The following is a 23,144-nucleotide window of genomic DNA, read 5'->3' on the forward strand; positions in this document are numbered from 1 at the left end:
CAGCTTGAATATCTTTGGAACTTGTTTGGGGCTGCTTATTCACCATCCGGACTATCCTGCGTTGACACCTTTCATACATTTTTCTCTTCTGTTCACGCCCAGGGAGATTAGCTACAGTGCCATGGGTTGCAAACTTATTGATAATGTTGCGCACTGTGGACAAAGGCAAATATAGATCTCTGGAGATGGACTTGTAACCTTGTCCAGATTGTTGATATTTTTCCACAATTTTGGTTCTCAAGTCCTCAGACAGTTCTCTTCTCCTCTTTCTGTTGTCTATGCTTAGTGTGGCACACACAGACACACAATGCAAAGACTAAGTGAACTTCTCTCCTTTTTATCTGCTTTTAGTTGTGATTTTTATATTGCCCACACCTGTTACTTGCCCCAGGTGAGTTTAAAGATGCATCACATGCTTGAAACAAGCTTATTTATACACAATTGTGAAAGGGTGCCAATAATTTTGTCCAGCCATTTTTGGAGTTTTGCGTGACATTATGTCCAATTTGCTTTTTTTCTCAATTTTTTGGTTTAGTATCAATACACACAGTGGGAATAAACGTGTATAGCAAAACATGTGTTACTGCAATCCTTTTCTGTGAGAAATACTTCATTTTCTTGAAAAATTACCATGACTGCACAGCGGGAAAAATAGGTATTGAACAAGTCACCTTTTTTCTCACTTAAATTTCTAAAGGTGCTGTTGACATGACATTTTCACCAGATGTTGTTAACAAGTCAAGTAATCCATCAACTTGAAATTAAATTAAATTAAGTTATGTGAAATAACGCAGGGAAAAAGTATTGAACACATGACGAAAGAGGTGCAAAAAGGCATGAAAAGCCAAGATAACAGCTGAAATCTATCAGTAATTAAAAAGCAATCCAGCCCTCTTGTCAGTGCAAATTTAGTGTTGAGCGGCATAGGCCATATTCGAATTCGCGAATATTCGCGAATATATGGACGAATATTCGTCATATTCGCATATTCGTTATATTTTCGTTTTATTTTCGCATATGCGAATATTCGCGTGCGCGAAAATTGACATATGCGAAAGTTTGCATATACAAAAGTTAACATATGCGAAAATTAGCATATGCAAAGTTTCGCATATGCGAAACTTCGCACACCAGTCTCACACAGTAGTATTAGAGCCTTCTTACACCACATAAGCTGGAAACAGAGAGGGGTGATCACTGGGATGTGTACTGTGAAAAAAAACAAAAAAAAAAACGAATATTCGTAATTACGAATATATAGCGCTATATTCGCGAATATTCGCGAATTCGCGAATATGCGATATTCGCGAATAAAATTCGAGTTGCGAATATTCGCGAGCAACACTAATTATTATTAGTGTTGCTCGCGAACATTCGCAATTCGAATATTATTCGCGAATATCGCATATTCGCGAATTTCGCGAATATAGCGCTATATATTCGTAATTACGAATATTCGTTTTTTTTTGTTTTTTTTTTCTTCACAGTTCACATCACAGTGATCACCCCTCTCTGCTTCCAGCTTGTGTGGTGTAAAGAAGGCTGTAATACTACTGTGTGAGACTGGCGTGCGAAAATTCGCATATACGAAAATTAGCATATGCTACTTTTCGCATATGCGAATATCCGCGTGTGTTAATTTTGCAAATGCCAATATTCACTTATGTTAATTTTCGCATATGCAAACGTTCGCATATGCGAAAATAAAACGAGAATATAACGAATATGCGAATAATCGCGAATATATGACGAATATTCGTCCATATATTCGCGAATATTCGCGAATTCGAATATGGCCTATGCCGCTCAACACTAATTATTATCTGTTGGTGCAGTCCTAACTGATGGCCTACAAAAAGGTCTCATTGCCAAGGTATCATACAAGACACATCTCACGATGGGTAAAAGCAAAGAGCTGCCTCAAGACCTTCACAATGATTCTGTTGAGAGGAAAATGGGACATAACAAAACTGGAGACATTGACAAGCTTAAAGAGGACCTGTGGGTATTCTTATTTTCTGAATTTGCCCCCGTTCCAGAGATATGAAGGGTCTTGTACTCCATTCGGCTGTCAGTGAATCCATCAAATGATTGTACCCTTTATCTCTAGTTCTGCCTACTCCATAAATCTTTCCAGCTCACACAAATAGCTATACCACAAGGTTAGTTCACACTGTTGGTTGGTTGGTACTAAGCAGCAGAGATAGGAGGGGAGACACAGGAACCGCTCCAAAACCTTCATATCTCAGGATAGAGGAAGCGAATAAATAACATGAGAACACCCTTACACCCTAAGCCAGGGGTCTCAAACTCAAATTATCCAGGGGCCACTGGAGGTAGCAGCCCACATTAGGTAGTAGCAAGTTCCCCACACTAGGTAGTAGCAGGCTCCCCACATTAGGTAGCATTGTAGCTTCTCTTCCCCCCCCCCCACACACACAGACAGACAGACAGACATCCACACATGCACACAGACAGACATACAAACATAGACACACTTACCTGTCCTGCGCTGCACTTCTCTCCGGTGGCGGCCTGACGAGTGATCTCACTGACGCCCTCCTGTGCGGGTCTGCGGAGGGACGTCACATGCGCAACATCCCTCATCAGACTCGGGCCACCCGCCCAACTGAAGACGCGGAGGAGGGCGGGGTAAGTGAAGCCTTACAGCATTTAGTGCTGCTTGCCCGAAGCAGTGCTAAATGCCTGAAGAAACCACCTGCTCGGCGCCCGGAACTGCATGTCCCGGGCATCGGGCAATACAAATTACACATCCCTGGTGCGGGCCGCAAACTTTCTTTCCGCGGGCCGCAAATGACCCGCAGGCCGGGAGTATGTGACCCCTGCCCTAAGCTATCACCGGGTATTGAAAAAATCATAATGTCATGGGAGGCCACAGGTCCTAGTTAATGTGAACTAATACTAGCATAATTAAGGGCATTTTCTTGCCCCTTGTCAAGCTGGCTCAGTCATATACCTTGTTTACCCACCTACCTACAACCTTCTACTAATATCAAGTCGAACAGAGATTAAAATAGGCAACTGATGGAGTTCAAAGTAACATTTTCCATGACATTTTGAGTCAGACTCGAAATTCTGCAAAAATAGCTGAATGTTCAGATTTAGAGGGCAGTCTCGAAATGACCCCGTGGTGTCTAACTTGACTGTAGAAAAGCAAGCATTTCGGTATTTCTGATATAGAAGGATCTGTGTGCTAGGTTCTTCAGCATTCCCTAAAACAAAGAGACCTATTTTGTTTTAGCAGATGCCATGTTCCTTCTGCTTTTAGCTTTGAGAATCCACTATTTTTGAGCCAAAATTAAAGGGGTATTCAGAGTCAAATTAATTTATTCCCTATCTCCAGAACTGGGCCCCAACTCGCTTAGGCGTGACTCTACTCCATTAATTGTCTATGTAGGAGCTAAAGACAAGTAAGTTCAGTGTTCTGCTATTTTTGACAGCTCTATAAGCAATGAATGAAGCAGCGTCACTTATTTGCTTGTTGTTCGACATCACGCCCCCGCCCCGTGTGACGTCACGCTCCGCCCCTCAATGCAAGCCTACGGGAGGGGGAGTGATAGCTATCACGCCCCCTCCCGTAGGCTTGCATTGAGGGGCTGAGCGTGACGTCACACGGGGGCGGAGGCGTGACGTCTCACGCCGCCGACCCTGTAGTCGCCCGTAATCAGACCCGGAGCGAACATGCTCCGGGGACTGATTACAAACGGGGTGCCGCGTGCATGATCACGAGGATCCCCAGCGGCGGGACTCCTGCGATCAGGCATCTTATCCACTATACTTTGGATAGGGGATAAGATGTCTAAGCACCAGAGAACCCCTTTAATTCACTAAAAGTGTCTATTCGCTTTTTATTATACAAGGCACGGAATTAGTTGAGGTCACATTGTGGTGGCCCAGTATGGGAGGTGTTACCCCGTACTCCTGCTGTCCTGTCAGGCAGCCTCCTTCAGTGTCCTTAGGGTCTACTGCAGTAGTTTACCCATTGTAAATATGTTGTACTGTATAAAATGTGTTATCACTTTAAGAGCTATACCATGTGACATACCAGTGACCAGGTGATCCCAGGGGTGACCTATGGACTCCTTGCTAGTCTCCCCCATATAAGCCCTGGGTGGAGCTTCTCTCTCTTGAAGCTTAGAGCTCTTGTTGCTGAGGTCAGTCGTGCCTAGTGTGTGTGTCCAGAGTATTGGAGACCTCAACTCAAGTCCTGCAGCCACAGTCAAGTGCAAGTAAGATAAACCTGTAGCTTTGTCTGTCATCAGTCAAGTCAAGACAGTCTCTGTCAAATTGTCAATCAACGTGGCCTGCACTAAATTGCAGTCCTAGTCCTACTACAAGTCCCAGCAAGCCCTTAAGGTCTCTGAGTCATTGGTCACCTCCTTAGGCCCTGGCTGAACTGTATAGACTTTACCATCTGTCTACCCTCAGTAAAGCTACCGTTGTCCGTAACTTGGCGTCGGAGTCTTTATTGCCCCCCTGCCTAGCCCAGGATCCAGCGGTATACCTTCAGGTGGATATAGGCTAAACCATGCCCTGGCGTCACGAATACAACGAGTTAATGCCATCTGCCCCTAGGGTAACAACACCTGACCTGCACCTCACACCCCGCTACCACAGCATGTTGCCCACATGATTTAAGAGGTTACAAAAATAGAACAGGTGCATTTTGGCTCAGTATGACTGCTGTGACAAACAGTATGCAGTATACAAGAGTATGTTTATGACATGGCTTGTATAGATGGTAGAGACAGTAAGAATGTAGTGTTGAAGTCTAGTGTTTTACTGAGGTTGTGTTCTGGCTTTTTTTAGGCTAAAGAAAACACCAGAAAAACTGCCACTGATTTTCCCTGCATTTTTGTGTTTTTTCTGGCCTTTATACCTTTCTGTTACAGGATGGGAATAAAAAATGCCCTCAAAAACGCTAATGTTAAAACCCACATGGCTTTTTTTGTGGTGTTTTTTTTCACTCCTGTAGACTTCTGTGGGAGCAAAACGCCAAGATTTTCCCAAAGAAATGCCATAGTCCCAACATGAGGTCGTTTCTGAAAATCGCCAAAAGGAAAAAAAAAAGAACACCAAACTGAAAAACGGCAAGTGGATATGGCATTTTACAGTTCCCTATTGACTTGCAGCTAACACCTGGCCGCAGCATTTTTTTACACAGAAAAAACACTGTGCAGCAGAATTGGCGTTTTTTGGGCATTTTTGCCAAACAAAACCTAAAAAACCTAAGTGAAATTCTAGCCTAATACAGGTTAAAAGACATGTTCTTCTCTTAGACTCCATTTACCTGTAGAATTAAGTTTCCTAAAAAAGTTTAATCTTATTTTTCCCCAATCTTTAGTCTGTATTATGCTCCAGAGCTAAATTAACAGTTCTGCTCCAGAGCTGCATTCACATTTCTGCTGGTTGTTGCCCTGGGAAATTTATGATAAATCTGCCAACAACATTGGACTAAGTAAACAGGAAATATATGGATGTATGTATTTGCCTATACCACTGGAGATTGGCCCCACAGAATAATGTATTTTTCCTGGTGAGGCCAATGATCCCCAGCTTGCTTTCTTAGACTAAATTCGCATTAGCGCTTTTTTTTTTGCGGACAAACTGGTTGGAGCACAACAAAGACTGATGGGTTCCATTGGCTTTGAATGGGGCCCATCAGCTTTCAGTAAGTTGTTCTAGCAAAGAAAAAAATGCTTCTGTAAGGCTACATTCACACTACGTTTGCTGCCTAAGGCAGAAACCTCCCGTGGAGCAGAAGGGCAGGACCGATTGACCCATGTTCAACTGCTGTTCACATGGAACCCTTCTCCACTTTGGGAAATTTAAAAACCGGGCGCTCCCTTATCCCAACCTGACCCGCACAGCTTCTCATTCACTTTAAAGGTATACTCCTGTGGAAGTATACTTTATTTATATATATATTTTTTTCAAATCAATTGGTGCCAGAAAGTTAAACAGATTTGCAAAGGACTTCTATAAAAAAAAAATCTTTACCCTTCCAGTACTTTTTAGCAGCTGTATGCTACAGAGGAAATTCTTTTCTTTTTGAATTTCTTTTTTTGTCTTGTCCACAGTGCTCTCTGCTGACACCTATGTCCGTGTCAGGAACTGTCCAGAACAGCATAGGTTTGCAATGGGGATTTTCTCCTGTCTGGACAGGTCCTGATACGGGCATCAGGTGTCAATAGAGAGCATTGTGGACAAGACAAAAAGAAATTGAAAAAGAAAAGAATTTCCTCTGTAGAATACAACTGCTTAAAAAGTACTGAAAGGGTAAAGATTTTTTATTAGAAGTCATTTACAAATCTGTTTAGCTTTCTTGCACCAGTTGATTTGAAAAAAATGTTTTCCACCGGAATACCCCTTTAATGAGCCGACCGGAGTCAGTGAGTCCGGGCGGCTAATTTTTGCCCCTATCTGGATTTGTGACCGGACTTAAAACCATGGTATACTACGGTTTTAGCGTCCGTATAATGCAAGCAGGTGAGCCAGCTCCACTGATCCAACGTTCCTGTGTTCGGACTCATACAGACCGCAGTGCGTGAGTAGACTGAAGAAAATGGAGGAAGTCCAGCATACGGAAAACTCAGCTTTATTGCAGATAAAAGCAGGGACAACACACCAGGGGAAACATCAAATGGACATCTGGACGCGTGAGTATCGCCTCCTCTCATGCCTGTAGGGACTTTTTCAATGGCATAAGGTATTGAAAGAGCTTTATTCATCATTCAGTCGTCATTACAAGTCATACAATAAATTACAATCACACAAAGCATGACACTACAATATACAGTTCCCTAAGCTATACACCGTACCACATGCTACGCTAACACTCCGCTCCATCACTCAATATCAAAGAAACAAAGTAAAAAACAACAACATATTACAGTCTTTGATCGGGGAAGGGCGTGGGATCAATGGGGGTAGGGCGGATCACAGGGTCAAAATACTGGGCAAATGTATGGGGAGGTAGGGGAAACAGTGTTAATCCTCTTCTTCATCGACATCCGGACAGTCCAAGATGGAATAGTCTCTAAACCGGCTGTGGACCAGCCTGCGGCAGTCCTGGACGGACATGTCCTCCCTGCTGTAGATGAGGCAATTCCTGGCCAGCCATATAGGGTCCTTAAAACAGTTCATAAGGCACCAGGCCTCCTGAATGGCCTTCACGTCGTGAACCCCAGGAAAAAGTCCATAAAGCACCTGATGATACGATGGGTTGTTCCTGGGTACCGAGTCTTTAAGTTCCAGTTCCAAGGCGTTCAACAGACCCTGCGCAAAGGGGCACTGCCAAACGACATGCATAGATGTTTCCTCCACACAGGGGCACCTGGAGCAGTACCTGGTTTTGCGCAGGCCACGGGCATGCATGAATGATCTCAGAGATAGTCCCCCCTGAATGGCCATGCACGACAAGTCTTTGTGTATATTGGTTAGCCTTCCAACGGCTACATTGTCCCAAACAGTCTCTGCCCTGGCCTTAGGGAGCCCTGGAACAAGCTCCAGCAAGTCCTTAGCTCTGAAGACCTTTTAAACAGTCTTGGGCTTCCACAAGTAGGGCTTGAGTCCCTCCAGTTGGTGTTCCCCTATGAACCGGACGACATCTCCATAAAACCAGGGAGTGTGCCAGTTGTAAGGGATGGAGCTGTCCCTAAACGCATGTGAACAGTGATGCACCTCTCTAAAATGAATGGAGGCCCCTGATCTGTTGCGTCTGAAGCCCATGCCGCCTATGTCACTGAGATGCTCCAAAATGCCGGTCTTGAATCTGCTTTTCGTGCATCCTACATAATTTAGGTTACATTCAGAGCATTCAATGACATAGACGACATTGGTGAAATTGCAATTAAGAAATAGTTTGATATGAAAATTGCAACTGTTGGCTGTATCTGTAAAGGTGTTTCCTACTCTGACAAAATTGCATGTTTTACAAGGGGTAGAGCCACATTTGTGGAAGCCGCTACAATGTAGCCACGTACAAGATGTAGATGTTTTAGATTTAAATTCACTGGGATAACATATCACCCAGCGGGACAGCTTTTTTTTGCTACTATAGCACACCCTTCTGTGAGTATTTTTGACAATATTGGATCTTGGTTTAATGCTTGTAAATGTCTCCTGACTATGTTTTTCGCTTCTTGAAACTGAGGAGAAAAGGTAAGTGCTAATACTGGTTTATTGTCCATTTTGTTATTTTGGTTACTGCGTGATTTTAAAAGTTCAACACGATTTTTGTTAGCAACAATTTGTTCTGCACATTTCAGGTGAAATTTGGAGTACCCTCTACTGAAATTTGGAGTACCCTCTTTAAACGGTGTTTAAAGGGTTACTCTGCTCCCCAGTGTCCGGAATATTGAGTTCCTGAACGCTGTGTGCGGGCTTCCGTGTTCACGGCCGCCCCCTCGTTACGCCACGCCCCGTCATGTGACATCACGTCCCGCCCCCTCATTGCAAGTCTATGGGAAGGGGGTGTGACGGCCGTAGCGCCCCCTTCCCATAGACTTTCATTGATGGGGCAGCCTGTGACGTCACGAGGGGGGCGGGCCTAAACACGGAAGCCCGCACACAGCGTTCAGGAACTCAGTGTTCCTGTGTGAGGTGGAATTTTTCAGACGCTGGGGAGCGAAGTAATAAGTTCTTCATTATGTTTTTGATACGCTTCTTGACTTGTGCAGTTATGTTTCAATCGTGTCATTTTACCCACTGGTATGGATCGAATTGTGTGCTGTGGGTGATTGCTGTCTGCTCGCAACAAAGTGTTACCTGAAATAGGTTTGCGGTAAACAACAGACTGCACTGTAACGTCAGCGCTCCGGCCAGACACGTTGGCCGTGAGTGCTCTCCTCTCATGTCCCCGCTGCGGGAGGGGCTGAGATTCGCATCGCGGGACATGCCCACATGCGAGTTCCAGCCCATCACTCACCTCCCTGGTCTTCTGTGTTCTCAGTCCCAGCGTGCGTGCCCCTGAGCTCTGTGATTTAAAGGGCCAGTATGCCCTAATTAGTGTCTTCACCTGTTCCTTCCCTATAGGTGTGTGCACCTCCCCCTGCCCTGTGCCTGATCTTTGTTGCCTTTGTGCCTAAGAGAAAGCTACTGGGTTCCTGGCTATCCGCGTACCTGATCCTTGTTCTGTGACCCGTCCCTGCTATTGTGCCGCCTGCCCTGAACTTTAGCTATCCTGACCTCGTCTTGTCCTTATCCATCAGCTATCCTGACCTCATCTTGTCTTTATCCTTCTGTACCACGCTTCATCCCAGCAACCTGTGAGGACGAGTCGCGCCAGGGGTAGCGACCTGGGTGGCGCCTGCTGCAGCAAGACCATCCCACTTTGCAGCAGGCTCTGGTGAAAACACCCTTAGACTCCGCTCCCTGGCACGGCTAACGTCATCATCCACACAGGCCCAGAGGATCCACCACCTGCTGGGACCCTTACAGTAAGATCCGGCCATGGATCCTGCTGGGGTGCCTTTGCCAGATGTTTCAGATCTCTCCACCATCGTGGCTCAACAGTCGCAGCAGTTAGCTCGTCAAGTGCAACAGCTGAATCAACTTTCTGCTATGGTGCAAAAGCTTCTTGCCGCTCAACAGCAGCAGCAACCTCTTCCTTAGCCTTCTCCTGTGTCAGCGGTTTCTTCCAGGTCCAAGCTTTACTTAACCTTGCCCTCAAAGTTTCACGGGGATCCCAAGCTGTGTAGAGGCTTTGTGACACATTGTTCTATGCATCTAGAACTCATGGTGAATCAGTTTCCAACGGAGCATTCTAAAGTGACATTTGTGGTCAGTCTACTGTCAGGTAAAGCCCTGGCCTGGGCTACATCTCTCTGGGATCGTAATGATCCGGTCTCCTCGACCCTGCCGCCCTTCCTTGCAGAATTCCACAAAGTATTTGAAGAACCCGCAGGAGCCTCCTCTGCCGAGAAGGCTCTTCTGACTCTTTGTCAAGGTAACTCCTCTGTGGGTGACTATGCTGTTCACTTCTGCACACTGGCTTCTGAACTGGCTTGGAACAATGAAACTCTCCAGTAGAATCAAGGATGCTCTCTCTGCTTGAGATCCTCCGACTAACCTGAGCGAACTTATCCATTAGGCCACCCATATTGATGTCCGTTTTGCCAAGAGGCAGGAAGAACTTCATTTGAAAAGAGAACCTGCCCGAACATGGCGATTACCCCGACTGGCTCCTGTGTTCCAACCTCCACCTCTTTCGTCTTCTTTGCCTCCTACCGAAGAGGCTATGGAGGTGGATCGCTTTCGCCTAACGCATCTGGAAAGATCCTGTCGACACTATGAGAATTTGTGCCTATATTGTGCCAGTCCAGAGCACTTACTCAAAGACTGTTCTATATGTCCTCAGCGTCCGGGAGAATGCTTGCATCTTGGACAAGTAAGAGTGGCATCCCTAGATGTGAATATTACCTCTCCTCGTTTGACCATTCCAGTTCAGGTCTTTTCTCCTGCCAAGACGTCTTTCAACGCTTCTGCATTTTTGGTTCTGCTGGCGACTTCATTGGTGCCTCCCTGGTCCAGAAACATCATCTTCCAGCGACTCTTCTTGCCCAAGAAGAGGGGGAGACCAAAGGGGGTGGTGGGGGTGGTACTGTAACGTCAGCGCTCCGGCCAGACACGCTGGCCGTGAGCGCTTTCCTCTCATGTCCCTGCTGCTGGCAGGTTTGAGATTCGCATTGCAGGACACCCCCGCATGCAAATTCCAGCCCATCACTCACCCACCCTGGTCTTCCGTGTTCTCACTCCCGATGCGCATGCCCCCGCCTCCTAGGGCACACGTGCGCCGGAGCTCTGTGATTTAAAGGGCCAGTACGCCCTAATTAGTGTCTTCACCTGTTCCTTCTCTATAAGTATCTGCACCTCCCCCTGCCTTGTGACGGACCTTTGTTGCCTTTGTGCCTAAGAGAAAGCTACTGTATTCCTGTGTTCCTGGTTATCCGTGTACCTGATCCTTGTTCCGTGACCCGACCCTGCTATTGTGCTGTCTTCCTTGACCTTCAGCTATCCTGACCTCATCTTGCCCATACCCATCTGTATGTTTCATCCCAGCTACCTGTGTGGACAAGTCGTGCCAGGGGTTGCGACCTGGGTGCCGCCTGCCGCAGCAAGACCATTCCGCTTTGCGACGGGCTCTGGTGAAAACCTGTGGCACCTTAGACTCCATTCCCTGGCACGGCTCACGTCATTATCCACACAGGCCCAGAGGATCCACCACCTGCCATGACCCTTGCATGCACGACATCACCTGGAACGGCAGACAATTGTAGATCCAAGAATAGAACTGTATGAGGATAAACCTCAGATGTAAATTTCAAATTGAAATTATTAGTTAATATACTCTATAAACAGTTCTGTACCACTGTATGTCCTCAGAAAAAGGATTATTGGGGGAATAGATGTATAATTCCTCCCAATAAGACATTGACAGATTGGCAAGCAAAGGTGAATGCCTCGCGCCCATTGAGGCACAACTGGTTTGTAATACACACTATCATAGACAAAAAAGTTACTATGGTTTTAGGTCCGGTCACAAAACTGTATACGAGGCAAAAAGGAGCCGACAGGAGTCCTGGTCGGCTAATTAAAGTGAATGGGTTTCGGCGCCGGACCCAGCAGCCCCAGGCAGCAAACGTAGTGTGAATGCAGCCTAATTTAGATGGAATGAGTGACGGAGCTCCTCACAACAGAGCACAACGCTCATGTGAACAAGGCCTTAGGCTAATTTCACATCAGCATTTGTGATCCGTTCAGGCATGATCAGTTTATGATTATATTCTAAATTGACGATAAACTAATTCAAACTGATCCTTTAAAAAAAAAAAAAAAAAAAAACGGAAAGTTGGCATGGTTACTTATACTGGACAGTTTGTATCAGTTAGCTTCAGTTTTTTGATCAGTTTACATCTGTTTTTGTCTGTTTTCTTTCTTCTGAGCATGTTCATTATGAAAACCGAGCTTAACTGGAAAGTAAAAAATGCAAACCAATCCCTCTCTGGTACCATAGACATTGATGTTGATTTTTACCGTCCGTTTGTAATCAGCCAAAAAAAAAAAAAACTGACTACAAACTCAACTGAAGCAAACTAGATCACCTGATCCCAAAATGCCTCATAGACTTCAATGGGATCAGTTCATGTCAGTTTTTCAGTCTCTTTGCTGGATCAAGCAAACGGAACACAAAAACACTGATGTAGAACTAGCCTTAAAGTTATGTCAAATTACTCTAAACCAATTCTCTCAAACTGTGGCCCTCTAGATGTTGCAAAACTTCAACTCCCAACATGCCCGGACAGCCGTTGGCTGTCCGGGCATGCTGGGAGTTGAAGATTTGCAACATCTGGTGGGCCACAGTTTGAGACCACTGTTCTAAACATACGGTATAGTAAATATATAAAACATATAGTAGACTTACCCACTATCATCAGCTCCGTCCCACAGTGTGGCTGCTTTATCTTTTTAGTGGTATTGTAGGTACAGAAGTAGATGCCCATGTCTTTTCTTTGCACGTTTTGAATTTTCAGACTTATTCCATTTGTTGTAATGTGGGGCTCGAGGTTCAGATAAGTGATCACCGAGCCATCTTGATGTCCACGATACCAGGAGACATTACGTTGGACAGGGAATTGCATGCTCCAACATCCACATAGTATATTAACAGTCCGGCCTTTTCTCACAGCAATAAAGCGAGTTTGGTACTGCACCATATCTAGAACAACAAAGAATCCATCCTCTGAACAACCCTGCTGATTTCTATTATGTATCTCCTGGTGATGCTTATTGTATTGAGGGAATATTTGAGGGATTGCATATCACTAATATACAGTATATTGTCAATTACTGATCAGTAAAGGGTCTAATAAAGCAGAATGGCCCTGCTGGCTTTCTATAGATGGATATAAGCTGGATAGATCCGCCTACCCTGTTTGACTGACAGACACTAGATAAAGAGGCCATGGGCTGCACTTGCCTAAGCTCTTGCCATACTGGGGAACACCCCCTGGGTACATGAGCCTCATTTACATATTAACAAAAAGGTTTAACAATGAAGAGGACTATTAAAAGAAAAAAGGTAACCTACCAGCACTACCTACTTACCAGCATCTACCTACTTACCTATCTGTATTGGCACCATCTACCTACCAGGGGGCACAGGCCATTACATACCTAACAGTGGGCATTACCTAACCACCAGTAGGGATTACCTACAACCTAATATTGATCTACCATTGGGATTCTCTCCTTAGCTACTGGGGGCAACTACCTAGTTGGGGGATTACCTACCTACCTACTGGCGACATCTTCCTAATCGGGGCAAATTATCTAATCCCCTTACCCTCTCCCCAGCATGCTCACCTACTCAGATTAGAGTTACATGTATCCGGCTCCGGCGAAACTGGGAGAAAAATGCCACAACTGACGCCAGAAATGCATCAGTTGTGTATCATCCAGCATCCATTGTTTGTGATCGCCGGACGGGGCAATGCAGCAAGATGCGTTCCTCTGTCTGCGCCAATCTGGCGAGTCCTATCATCCGGTGTCCACACTGAGACGCCGGATGATTGTGAACTGTCCCATTCAAGTGAAAGGGATCAGTTCTTGCTTCATTTTACCTCCAGTGCATTTTCTGCAGCGCCAGAGGGGAAAAAAATGGAAGATGCATATATGTAAAGGAAAGCCTCATACTACGCTGGGCACCAAAATGCACCTTCGCCTGTGTAAACAAAAATCCTTTCTCCGGCCATGTTTTAGATTCTTTTTTCCCCCTGACAATCCATAATATTTACCCAAAACTAAGCTAATGTCCCTGATACAGGGAGTATGTGTTTTGCCTCTTTTAGCGGTTGAAGCATCTGACTAATATCTCATATCATAAAGGTTTTTTCTGACACTTTGATTAAAAAAATATGTACAAAAAATATATATAGCCTGTTCTTAGAATAAAAAATAAGCAGGGAATCTGGCCTCCAGCAACCCCACTGATCAGCTGATTCTTATTATACAAAGTTTCATTCATTAATAAGACCATTACAATGTACCTGATTCTTCTGAACTGTTACTCCTTGCACAGCATCCCTGATCTGCAAATAGAAACAGAGGGTTGCTATGAAATGTTAATTATATTTGTATACCTTAGGCTGTGTTCACATGTTGCTACCCATTAGCAGTACTGTAACTAATTACGCAAAACAGTGAAGTAGAAAAAGACGGCAGCTCACCATGGAATTCAACGCAAGCTTCTTTATTGACCAGCGTGTGCAGGTACAAAACTTGAAGTGCAGGTGCTCTACCCCAAAAATGCACGAACAACGTCCGTTTCGCACTAACTGTGCTTCCTCAGGTTCCTTCAATTACAGCATGCTTTTTTTTTTTACTCAAATGACCAAAATCGCTGTAAAAATGGTGTAATGTACTGCAGTTACTCGATTTTGGTAATTTGCGGCTAAAATGCATGCACTAATTAGTTGCGTTACTGATAATAGGCAGCAACGTGTGAACGCAGCCTTAGACGGCTCAAATTCTGTGACAATAAAACACTATAATAACTAGTTCTCCACCAATTGTCATCCCTACACTTAAAAGGGTACTCTGACCCAGGACATCTTATCCCCTATCCAAAGGATAGGGGATCAGATGTCAGATTGTGGGGGTCCCGCCACTGGGGACCCCTGGGATCTCGGCTGCAGCACCCTGCTTTTATTACTGCACAGAGCAAACTCGCTCTGTGCGTAATGACGGGCGATACAGGGGCCAGAGCATCGTGACTTCACGGCTCCGCCCCTTGTGACATCACAGCCCACCCCCTTAATGCAAGTCGATGGGAGGGGGCGTGACTGCAGAGATCCCAGGGGTCCCCAGCGGCGGGACCCCCACAATCTGACATCTTATCCCCTACCTAACCCTTTTTGTTTACCTGAGCATTCATGTGTGTGGAGGAATCCGGAGAGATAGCTGTCATGTGTATGGGTACCTTAGTGCGTTTACAGACATGTAATACTGTTTTAATACCTGTATCCCCTGGTTATCAATTGCATTATATCCTAATCTGCAAACAGCGATGTTTTAATTGGGGGAGCAGAGATAGCAGTTGCCCCTTGAGGTCTGGGGCCAAGCGGCCATTTATGTCTTGTCTTCTTATCTGGCAATAGTAGTTGTTGGGCCCTGTACAAACCATGTAACTAATGGGATATCTGAGTTATGATCAAATAGAAGGTCATTAACTCGATGGTGGTCCTTTCATTGTGTATGGAATTTGAAGATCCTCTCATGGGTTGTCAGAACCTGGACTTACCCACATTGTGTATGTGGAGTGTATATATTTGGTACCCAATATAGTAAGGCTTTGGGCAGCTGATAGAGTCTTGTAGGCCTGCAGTTGTCAGGGCACACTGAGAATTGTAGTTTTGCAACAGCTAGAGAGCCGCAGGTTGGAGGACAATGATGTGGAGAGATGATTTCACAAGAACACAGAGAACCATCTCTAGGGGTAGGGTCACACGTAGCACATTCGCAGCATGTTTGACGCTGCGGATGCGCTACTGACTGTCCCTAAAGTGTGCCTTTTTCTGTTCCCATGCGTCCTGCTTTGGTCTGCTGGTAGGAGCAATCCGCCGCTACAAGCAGACACACAATGACCTGCAAGTTGCCATGCGCATTCGCATTGTACTCACAGACATAACGGTCGCTCCCCCTGCTCCCTGAGCTAGGCCAAGAGCGGCCGCGATGTCTGTGAGTATGCTACGCTTGCGTGCGGCGACCAGCAGACCAAAGCAGGATGCACGGGCACAGAAGGAGGCACACTCAAGTCAAATACGCTGCGGATGCGCTACGTGTGACCCAACCCTAAGTCTACCACCCAAAACTGCATTGAAAATTGGTCTTCTATGGGGGGGGAGGTCTTAAAGCACAAAATGTATGGTGAAATCAAAATCCACCAGGCAAAATCTAGTCAGGATAAGGACTGGTATACACAAAAAGGTGGTTTTTCGGGAGGTTTTACAGTATTATATTAGTCAACCTTTTAAATGAGTCACCCATAGGGTACAACCAATAAAATATATGTTTGCAGTTGGAGGAATGTCCTATTTTTAAGAGTCCAAAAGTCAATAAAGCAGTCCAGAATATGTCAGTCCATAGTGTGGATTCACATGAAACAGATTTTGTTGAAGACTTTTCCGCGACTAAAGATTTGTCTATTTATTTGAATGGGGTTGTTTTGGTGACAAGCGCATGAATTTCTGCAAGTGGAGAATTGCTGAATTTTCTGCAACAAAATGGGAATTCACAGACATTACCCAAATACTGGAGGGGCACTCACCGGTACAGTTTAAAAGCAGTCTTTATTATTTGTGCATTAAAAAAGCAGCCTGGTCACGCAAGTATGCCAAGAACTGGACCCACGTAACTACAGCTGTTTCACTCCGCCATGGAGTTTCATCAGGTTACGACTATGGCGGAGTGAAACAGCTGTAGTTACGTGGGTCCAGTTCTTGGCGTCCTCGTGTGACCAGGCTGCTTTTTTTAATGCATGAATAATAAAGACTGCTTTTCTACTGTATCGGTAAGTGCCTCCCAAATATTTTTCTTTTGATAATCTCACTGCGATTAACTTTCCTCTGGGAATTGAGCACTAACGTTATTGCATTGAAATCATTGCCGTGTTACCGGAGCCCTATATGGTCCTGTTAATACAGTGAATATACACAGCCGGTTGTGCTGATATCTGTGCCTTTCTTGTTAGATTATCCAGATATCACTCAATGGTTAAGGTAAAGCTTTTCCCATACAGTTGAACAAGGCCATTTTTTTTAATCGTAGCAAAACCGCAACACTTTTTCTACCATGATTAGAAATCAATGCAATAAGGGCAACATGTGAATTGCCAAATAGCCTTAATTTCCAAAGGAAGAAAAGTGAAATCAATATATAATACTATAGAGTAAAGAAAAAAATGTGGATAACAAGTAACCATGTCAAAATTATGTATAATATATATTAGATGAATTTTTGGTAATTGAATACAGCCAACGTATTAGATTTTCACTCTGTGTAGAGCACTGGTCTCAAACTGAGGCCCTACAGATGTTGCAAAACTTCAACTCCCAGCATGCCCTGACAGCCAACGGCTGTCCGGGTATGCTGGGAGTTAAAGATTTGCAACATCTAAAGGGCCACAGTTTGAGACCACTGATGTAGGGGATATGACCACATAGCCCCACAATAAGTCTTCACACAGTGTCTTTTGAGGTGTATTTCCTTTGTTTCCTTTAACAATAACCCCTTAAGGACGCAGGGTTTTTCCGTTTTTGCACTTTCGTTTTTTCCTCCTTACCTTTTAAAAATCATAACTCTTTCAATTTTCCACCTAAAAATACATATTATGGCTTACTTTTTGCGTCACCAATTCTACTTTGCAGGGACATTAGTAATTTTACCCTAAAATTCACGGCGAAATGGGAAAGAAAATCATTGAGCAACAAAATCGAAGAAAAAACGCCATTTTGTAACTTGTGGGGGCTTCTGTTTCTACGCAGTACATATTTCGGTAAAAATTACACCTTATCATTATTCTGTAGGTCCATACGGTTAAAATGATACCCTACTTATAGAGGTTTGATTTTGTCGTACTTCTGGAAAAAATCATAACTACATGCAGGAAAATGTATACGTTAAAAAATGTCCTCTTCTGACCCCTATAACTTTTTTATTTTTCCACGTACAGGGCGGTATGAGGGATAATTTTTTGCGCCATGATCTGAAGTTTTTATCGGTACCATTTTTGTTTTAATCGGACTTTTTGATCACTTTTTATTCATTTTTTAATGGTATAAAAAGTGACCAAAAATACGCTTCTTTGGACTTTGGAATTTTTACGCCATTGACCGTGCAGTTTAATTACCGTATTTATCGGGGTATACCACGCACCGGCCTATAACACGCACCCTCATTTTACCAAGGATATTTGGGTAAAAAAAGTTTTTAACCCAAATATCCATGAAAAAATGAGGGTGCATGTGTGCGCGTGTATACCCCGATATACCCCCAGGAAAGGCAGGGGGAGAGAGGCCGTCGCTGCCCGCTTCTCTCCCCCTGCCTTTCCTGGGGTCTAGAGCGCTGCTGTCGGCCCTTTTCACCCCCTGGTTATCGGCGCCGCTGCCCGTTCTGTCCCCCTGACTATCGGTGCCGGCGCCGATAGCCAGGGGGAGAGAAGCGGCGCCGACAGCCAGGGGGAGAGAAGGGGCAGCGGCACCCATTGCCGGCGCCGCTGCCCCGTTGCCTCCCCCCATCCCCGGTGGCATAATTACCTGAGTCGGGTCCGCGCTGCTCCAGGCCTGAGTCGGGTCCGCGCTGCTCGGGTCCGCGCTGCTCCGCTGCTCCAGGCCTCCGTCGTTGCTTTGCGCTGAACGGCGCGGCGCATGACGTCAGAGCGCCGCGCCGTGCATAGCAACGACGCTGGGGACCGGCGTCGTTTCTATGCACGGCGCGGCGCTCTGACGTCATGCGCCGCGCCGTTCAGCGCATAGCAACGACGGAGGCCTGGAGCAGCGGAGCAGCGCGGACCCGACTCAGGTAATTATGCCACCGGGGATGGGGGGAGGCAACGGGGCAGCGGCGCCGGCAATGGGTGCCGCTGCCCCTTCTCTCCTCCTGGCTGTCGGCGCCGCTTCTCTCCCCCTGGCTAACCAGGGGGTGAAAAGGGCCGACAGCAGCGCTCTAGACCCCAGGAAAGGCAGGGGGAGAGAAGCGGGCAGCGACGGCCTCTCTCCCCCTGCCTTTCCTGGGGGGTATCGGCGTATAACACGCACACAGACTTTAGGCTAAAAATTTTAGCCTAAAAAGTGCGTGTTATACGCCGATAAATACGGTAATGATATATTTTTATAGTTCGGACATTTACGCACGTGGCGATACCACATATGTGTATTTTTATTTTTATTTAAACTGTTTTATTTTTTTTTATGGGAAAAGAGGGGTGATTCAAACTTTTATTAGGGAAGGGGTTAAATTACCTTTATTAACACTTTTTTTTCACTTTTTTTTTGCAGTGTTATAGGTCCCATAGGGACCTATAACACTGCACACACTGATCTCTTATGCTGATAACTGGTGTGTATTAACACGCCTGTGATCAGTGTTATCGGCGCTTGATTGCTCCTGCCTGGATCTCAGGCACGGAGCAGTCATTCGTTGATCGGACACCGAGGAGGCAGGTAAGATCCCTCCCGGTGTCCTGTAAGCTGTTCGGGACGCCGCGATTTCACCGCGGTGGTCCCGAACAGCCCGACTGAGCAGCCGGGTCACTTTCACTTCAGACGCGGCGGTCAGCTTTCATCGCCGCGTCTGAAGGGTTAATACAGGGCATCACCGCGATCGGTGATGTCCTGTATTAGCCGCGGGTCCCGGCCGTAGATAGCCGCCAGGATTGGCCCGATATGCCGCGGGGACACTGCATGACCCCGCGGCATATCGCGGGAGCCGGTGGAGGACGTAAATATACGTCCTTCGTCATTAAGGGGTTAAAGGGATACTTCAGTGGAAAACTTTTTTTAAATTTTTTTTAAGTCAACTGGTGCTAGAAAGTTAAACAGATTTGTAAATTACTTCTATTAAAAAATCTTTACCCTTCAAGTACTTTTTAGTAGCTGTATGCTACAGAGAAAAATCTATACTTTTTAAATCTCTTTTTTTGTCTTGTCCACAGTGCTTTCCGCTGACACCTGCTGCCCATATCAGGAACTGTCCAGAGTAGCATAGGTTTGCAATGGGGATTTTCTCCTGCTCTGGACAGTTCCTGATACGGGGATCAGGTGTCAGCAGAGAGCACTGTGGACAAGACAAAAAAGAAATTCAAAAAGCATAAAATTTTCTCTGCAGCTGCTAAAAAGTACTGGAAGGGTAAAGATTTAATAGAAGTCATTTACAAATCTGTTTTACTTTATGGCACCAGTTGATTAAAAAAAAAGTTTTCCACCGGAGTACCTCTTTAATGTGCTCTATGTAAGTCAATGAGAAAGTGGTTGTGCACTCAATGGGGGAGATCTATCAAAACCTGTGCAGAGGAAAAGTTGCCCATAGCAACCAATTAGATCCCTTGTTTCATTTTAAAAAAGGCCTCTCAAAAATGAAAGAAGCGATCTGATTGGTTGCTATGGGCAACTAGTCAACTTTTCCTTTACACAGGTTTTGATAAACCTCCCCCCCAACATGTAAAAAATGCGGGCACATTTTTGCGGGTGCACAAATTAGCAACTTGTTTTTTTTTTTACATATCGTGTGCACAGATTTTTACTAAGGAAATACGCCTGAAAAAACACTGTGGGAACATAGCCAAAATCTATAGATGAAGGGGTTACCCAGGGATAGAAATACAGAGCTAATTTCTTCCAAAAACAGCATAGCCTTTGTCCTCAGGTTGTGTGGTATTACAACTTGGCATTGAGATGGAACTTAAATGCAGCTGAGCTGCAATACCAAGCACAACCTGAGGACAGAAGTGGTGCTGATTTGGGAAGCATATGCTCTTTGTTTCTATCTCTGAATAACCCCTTTAAAGGGCTTATTCAGAGATTGAAACAGATTTGTAAATTATTTCTATTCAAAAAAAGTTGTATAGTTCTTGACCACAGTGCTCTCTGCTGCCACCTCTGTCTGTGTCAGGAATTGTCCAGAGTACAAGCAAAATTCCTGTAGCAAACCTCTCCTATTCCTGACAGTTCCTGACATGGACAGAGGTGTCAGCAGAGAGCATTGTGGTCAGACTGGAAAGAACAACTCAACTTCCTCTGGAGCATACAGCAGCTGAATAGTACTGGAAGGATTAAGAATTTTTAATTTACAAATCTGTTTATTCTTCTGGCACCCGTTGATTTAAAAAAAAAAAAAAATATATATATATATATATATATATATATATATATACATATATATATATATATATATATAAAAATAAGTAAATAAAATAAATTTCTGCCGGAGTACCCCTTTAACTTTTGTGCTGAATTTTGTGCCGGATGTTGTGGAACAATTAGGATGCTCTAAGGCTGGGTTCACACAACGTAACATTTTCTGCTCATATTTTATTTTTACGTCCGGGTATCCGACAAAACGCGGCTGTGATTTAAATGTCATGGCCTCATTTTCCAGGAAAATCAGAGCGTAAATTAAAGTATGGACACTAGAGATGAGCGAACTTACAGTAAATTCGATTTGTCACAAACTTCTCGGCTCAGCAGTTGATGACTTATCCTGCGTAAATTAGTTCAGCCTTCAGGTGCTCCAGTGGGCTAGAAAAGGTGGATACAGTCCTAGGAAAGAGTCTCCTAGGACTGTATCCACCTTTTCCAGCCCACCGGAGCACCGGAAAGCTGAACTAATTTATGCAGGAAAAGCCATCAACTGCCGAGCCGAGAAGTTCGTGACGAATCGAATTTACTGTAAGTGCTCATCTCTAATGGACACCCAGCCTTATATATGAAATAAAAGCAAGAAAACAATGCCACTTGAACCCAGCATAAGCTGGTACCAGGTTTGGTATAGAATTATACAAAGCATGTGTTAGTGGCAGGCAAAAGTGTTTGTGATTTACCACCAATTGCTGCACTGCGTCTGGAGTTGCAACTTGAAACAATTGGCAAGTCCATGTAGAATGCAGCAAGTAGTGATAATTCGCAAACGGAGCGCTACCTGCAGCTGCTAGCGCATATGTAAAAACATGCTTTGTATAATTTTATCCCAAACCTGCGTTTGGTGTTATGAATAGACAGGTCCTGCTCCATCCTCCCAGAAGCAGGCAGTAGAGAGGAGTAAGGCTATGTTCACACGCCAGAAATTCTGCATGGAATTCCGCATGAAAATTCTGCATGAATTTATAGCCAATGCACTTCAATGGGATTTTGCTGCCCCATTTACACAGCAGAAATTCTGCTGCAGAATTTCCGCTGCAGGAGTTCCATTGAACTGAATGGGAAATAGTTTCTGCAGAATTTGCTGCAGAATTTCCGACGTGTGAACATAGCCTAACTGATAGTCGTCAAGTTACAATATTAATTGGTTCCAGGAAGACCATTGTATGTTGAAACCATGGAAACCTGGTAATTGGTTCTGAAGCCACCAAAATGTCATCCAAAAATAGGAAAAAGTGAGGATTAAAGAAAAATAAGTAGATAACTAATAGAGATAAAGCAAATCCTTACATATAAAAGTAAGAAAGATCTGCTGGGAGCTGTAAATCACTGTCTATGTCAGTGTTTCCCAAGCAGGGAGCCTCCAGCTGTGGCAAAACTACAACTCCCAGCATGCCCGGACAGCCTTTGGCTGTCCGGGCATGCTGGGAGTTGTAGTTTTGCAACAGCTGTGGCACTCTGCTAGGGAAACACTGGTCTATGTAGAGGACAGGAGCTTCTTCAGGGTCCTGTACAGTACACGCAATGTCCTAAAAAAAAGTTATGGAGTCACCCCCACCTGGTGTCCAAAGGAGCAGCTAACCCTGGTACAGGTAAAGAGTACAGAACATGTAATACCTCCCTGTACTGTAGGAGGCGCTACCAGACAGTCAGTGCATACGCTTCAGTAATACAGGGGCTTTACAAGTGAATGCCCATTTTGATTGGTCAGTTCAGTTCGACATGTGAACATAGCCGAACAGAAGGAGCAGCAATGGGACCAGGAGAAGGTAGCTATGATTTTTTTTTTGTCCCAGCAATATAACAAATGCAAATTGAAAATGCAAAAGAACAAACAAAAAATAAAAGATATCTGAAGGGCTTTTCATTGCGCTTTCAAGGGAAAAAAAACATATTGGAAAAAAACGCATTTTCTGCGAATCGCCAACGTTTTTTTTCAAAGCAGTTATTGACAGCTCGGTTCAAAGAGATGAAACGTTTTAAAAATATGTGTTTTGCCTGTTAAAACAGAGCTGCCAATAACCACACTGCAAAAGTACTTTTGGCAAAAAAAAAAATAGAAAATAATAAAAAAAATGACTTTCTAGTGGGTGCATGTGATGCAGTTTTATTTCCGTTTGTTTTTTTTTTTTTTGCATTTTTGTTGGTTCTTTTGCACTTCAATTGCATTTTAAAAGTCAGGAAACAACTTGTGTTACACCTGTTAAAACT

General features: G+C 44.6%; 1 protein-coding gene across 1 annotated transcript in view; it reads right to left on the minus strand.

The window, feature by feature from the left end:
- The window catches only part of CD79B (CD79b molecule), a 35,360-nt gene that overhangs the window by 7,521 nt on the left and 4,695 nt on the right, over positions 1-23,144 (minus strand). The window contains exons 3-4 of the mRNA XM_056548084.1: positions 14,070-14,111; positions 12,446-12,739 (exon numbers count right to left, since the gene is read on the minus strand). Of these exons, the coding sequence (XP_056404059.1) occupies positions 12,446-12,739; positions 14,070-14,111 (336 nt within the window). The remainder of the gene's footprint in view (positions 1-12,445; positions 12,740-14,069; positions 14,112-23,144) is intronic.

This window comes from Hyla sarda, chromosome 12 (assembly GCF_029499605.1).
Source record: "Hyla sarda isolate aHylSar1 chromosome 12, aHylSar1.hap1, whole genome shotgun sequence".
NCBI classification, from domain to species: Eukaryota; Metazoa; Chordata; class Amphibia; order Anura; family Hylidae; genus Hyla; species Hyla sarda.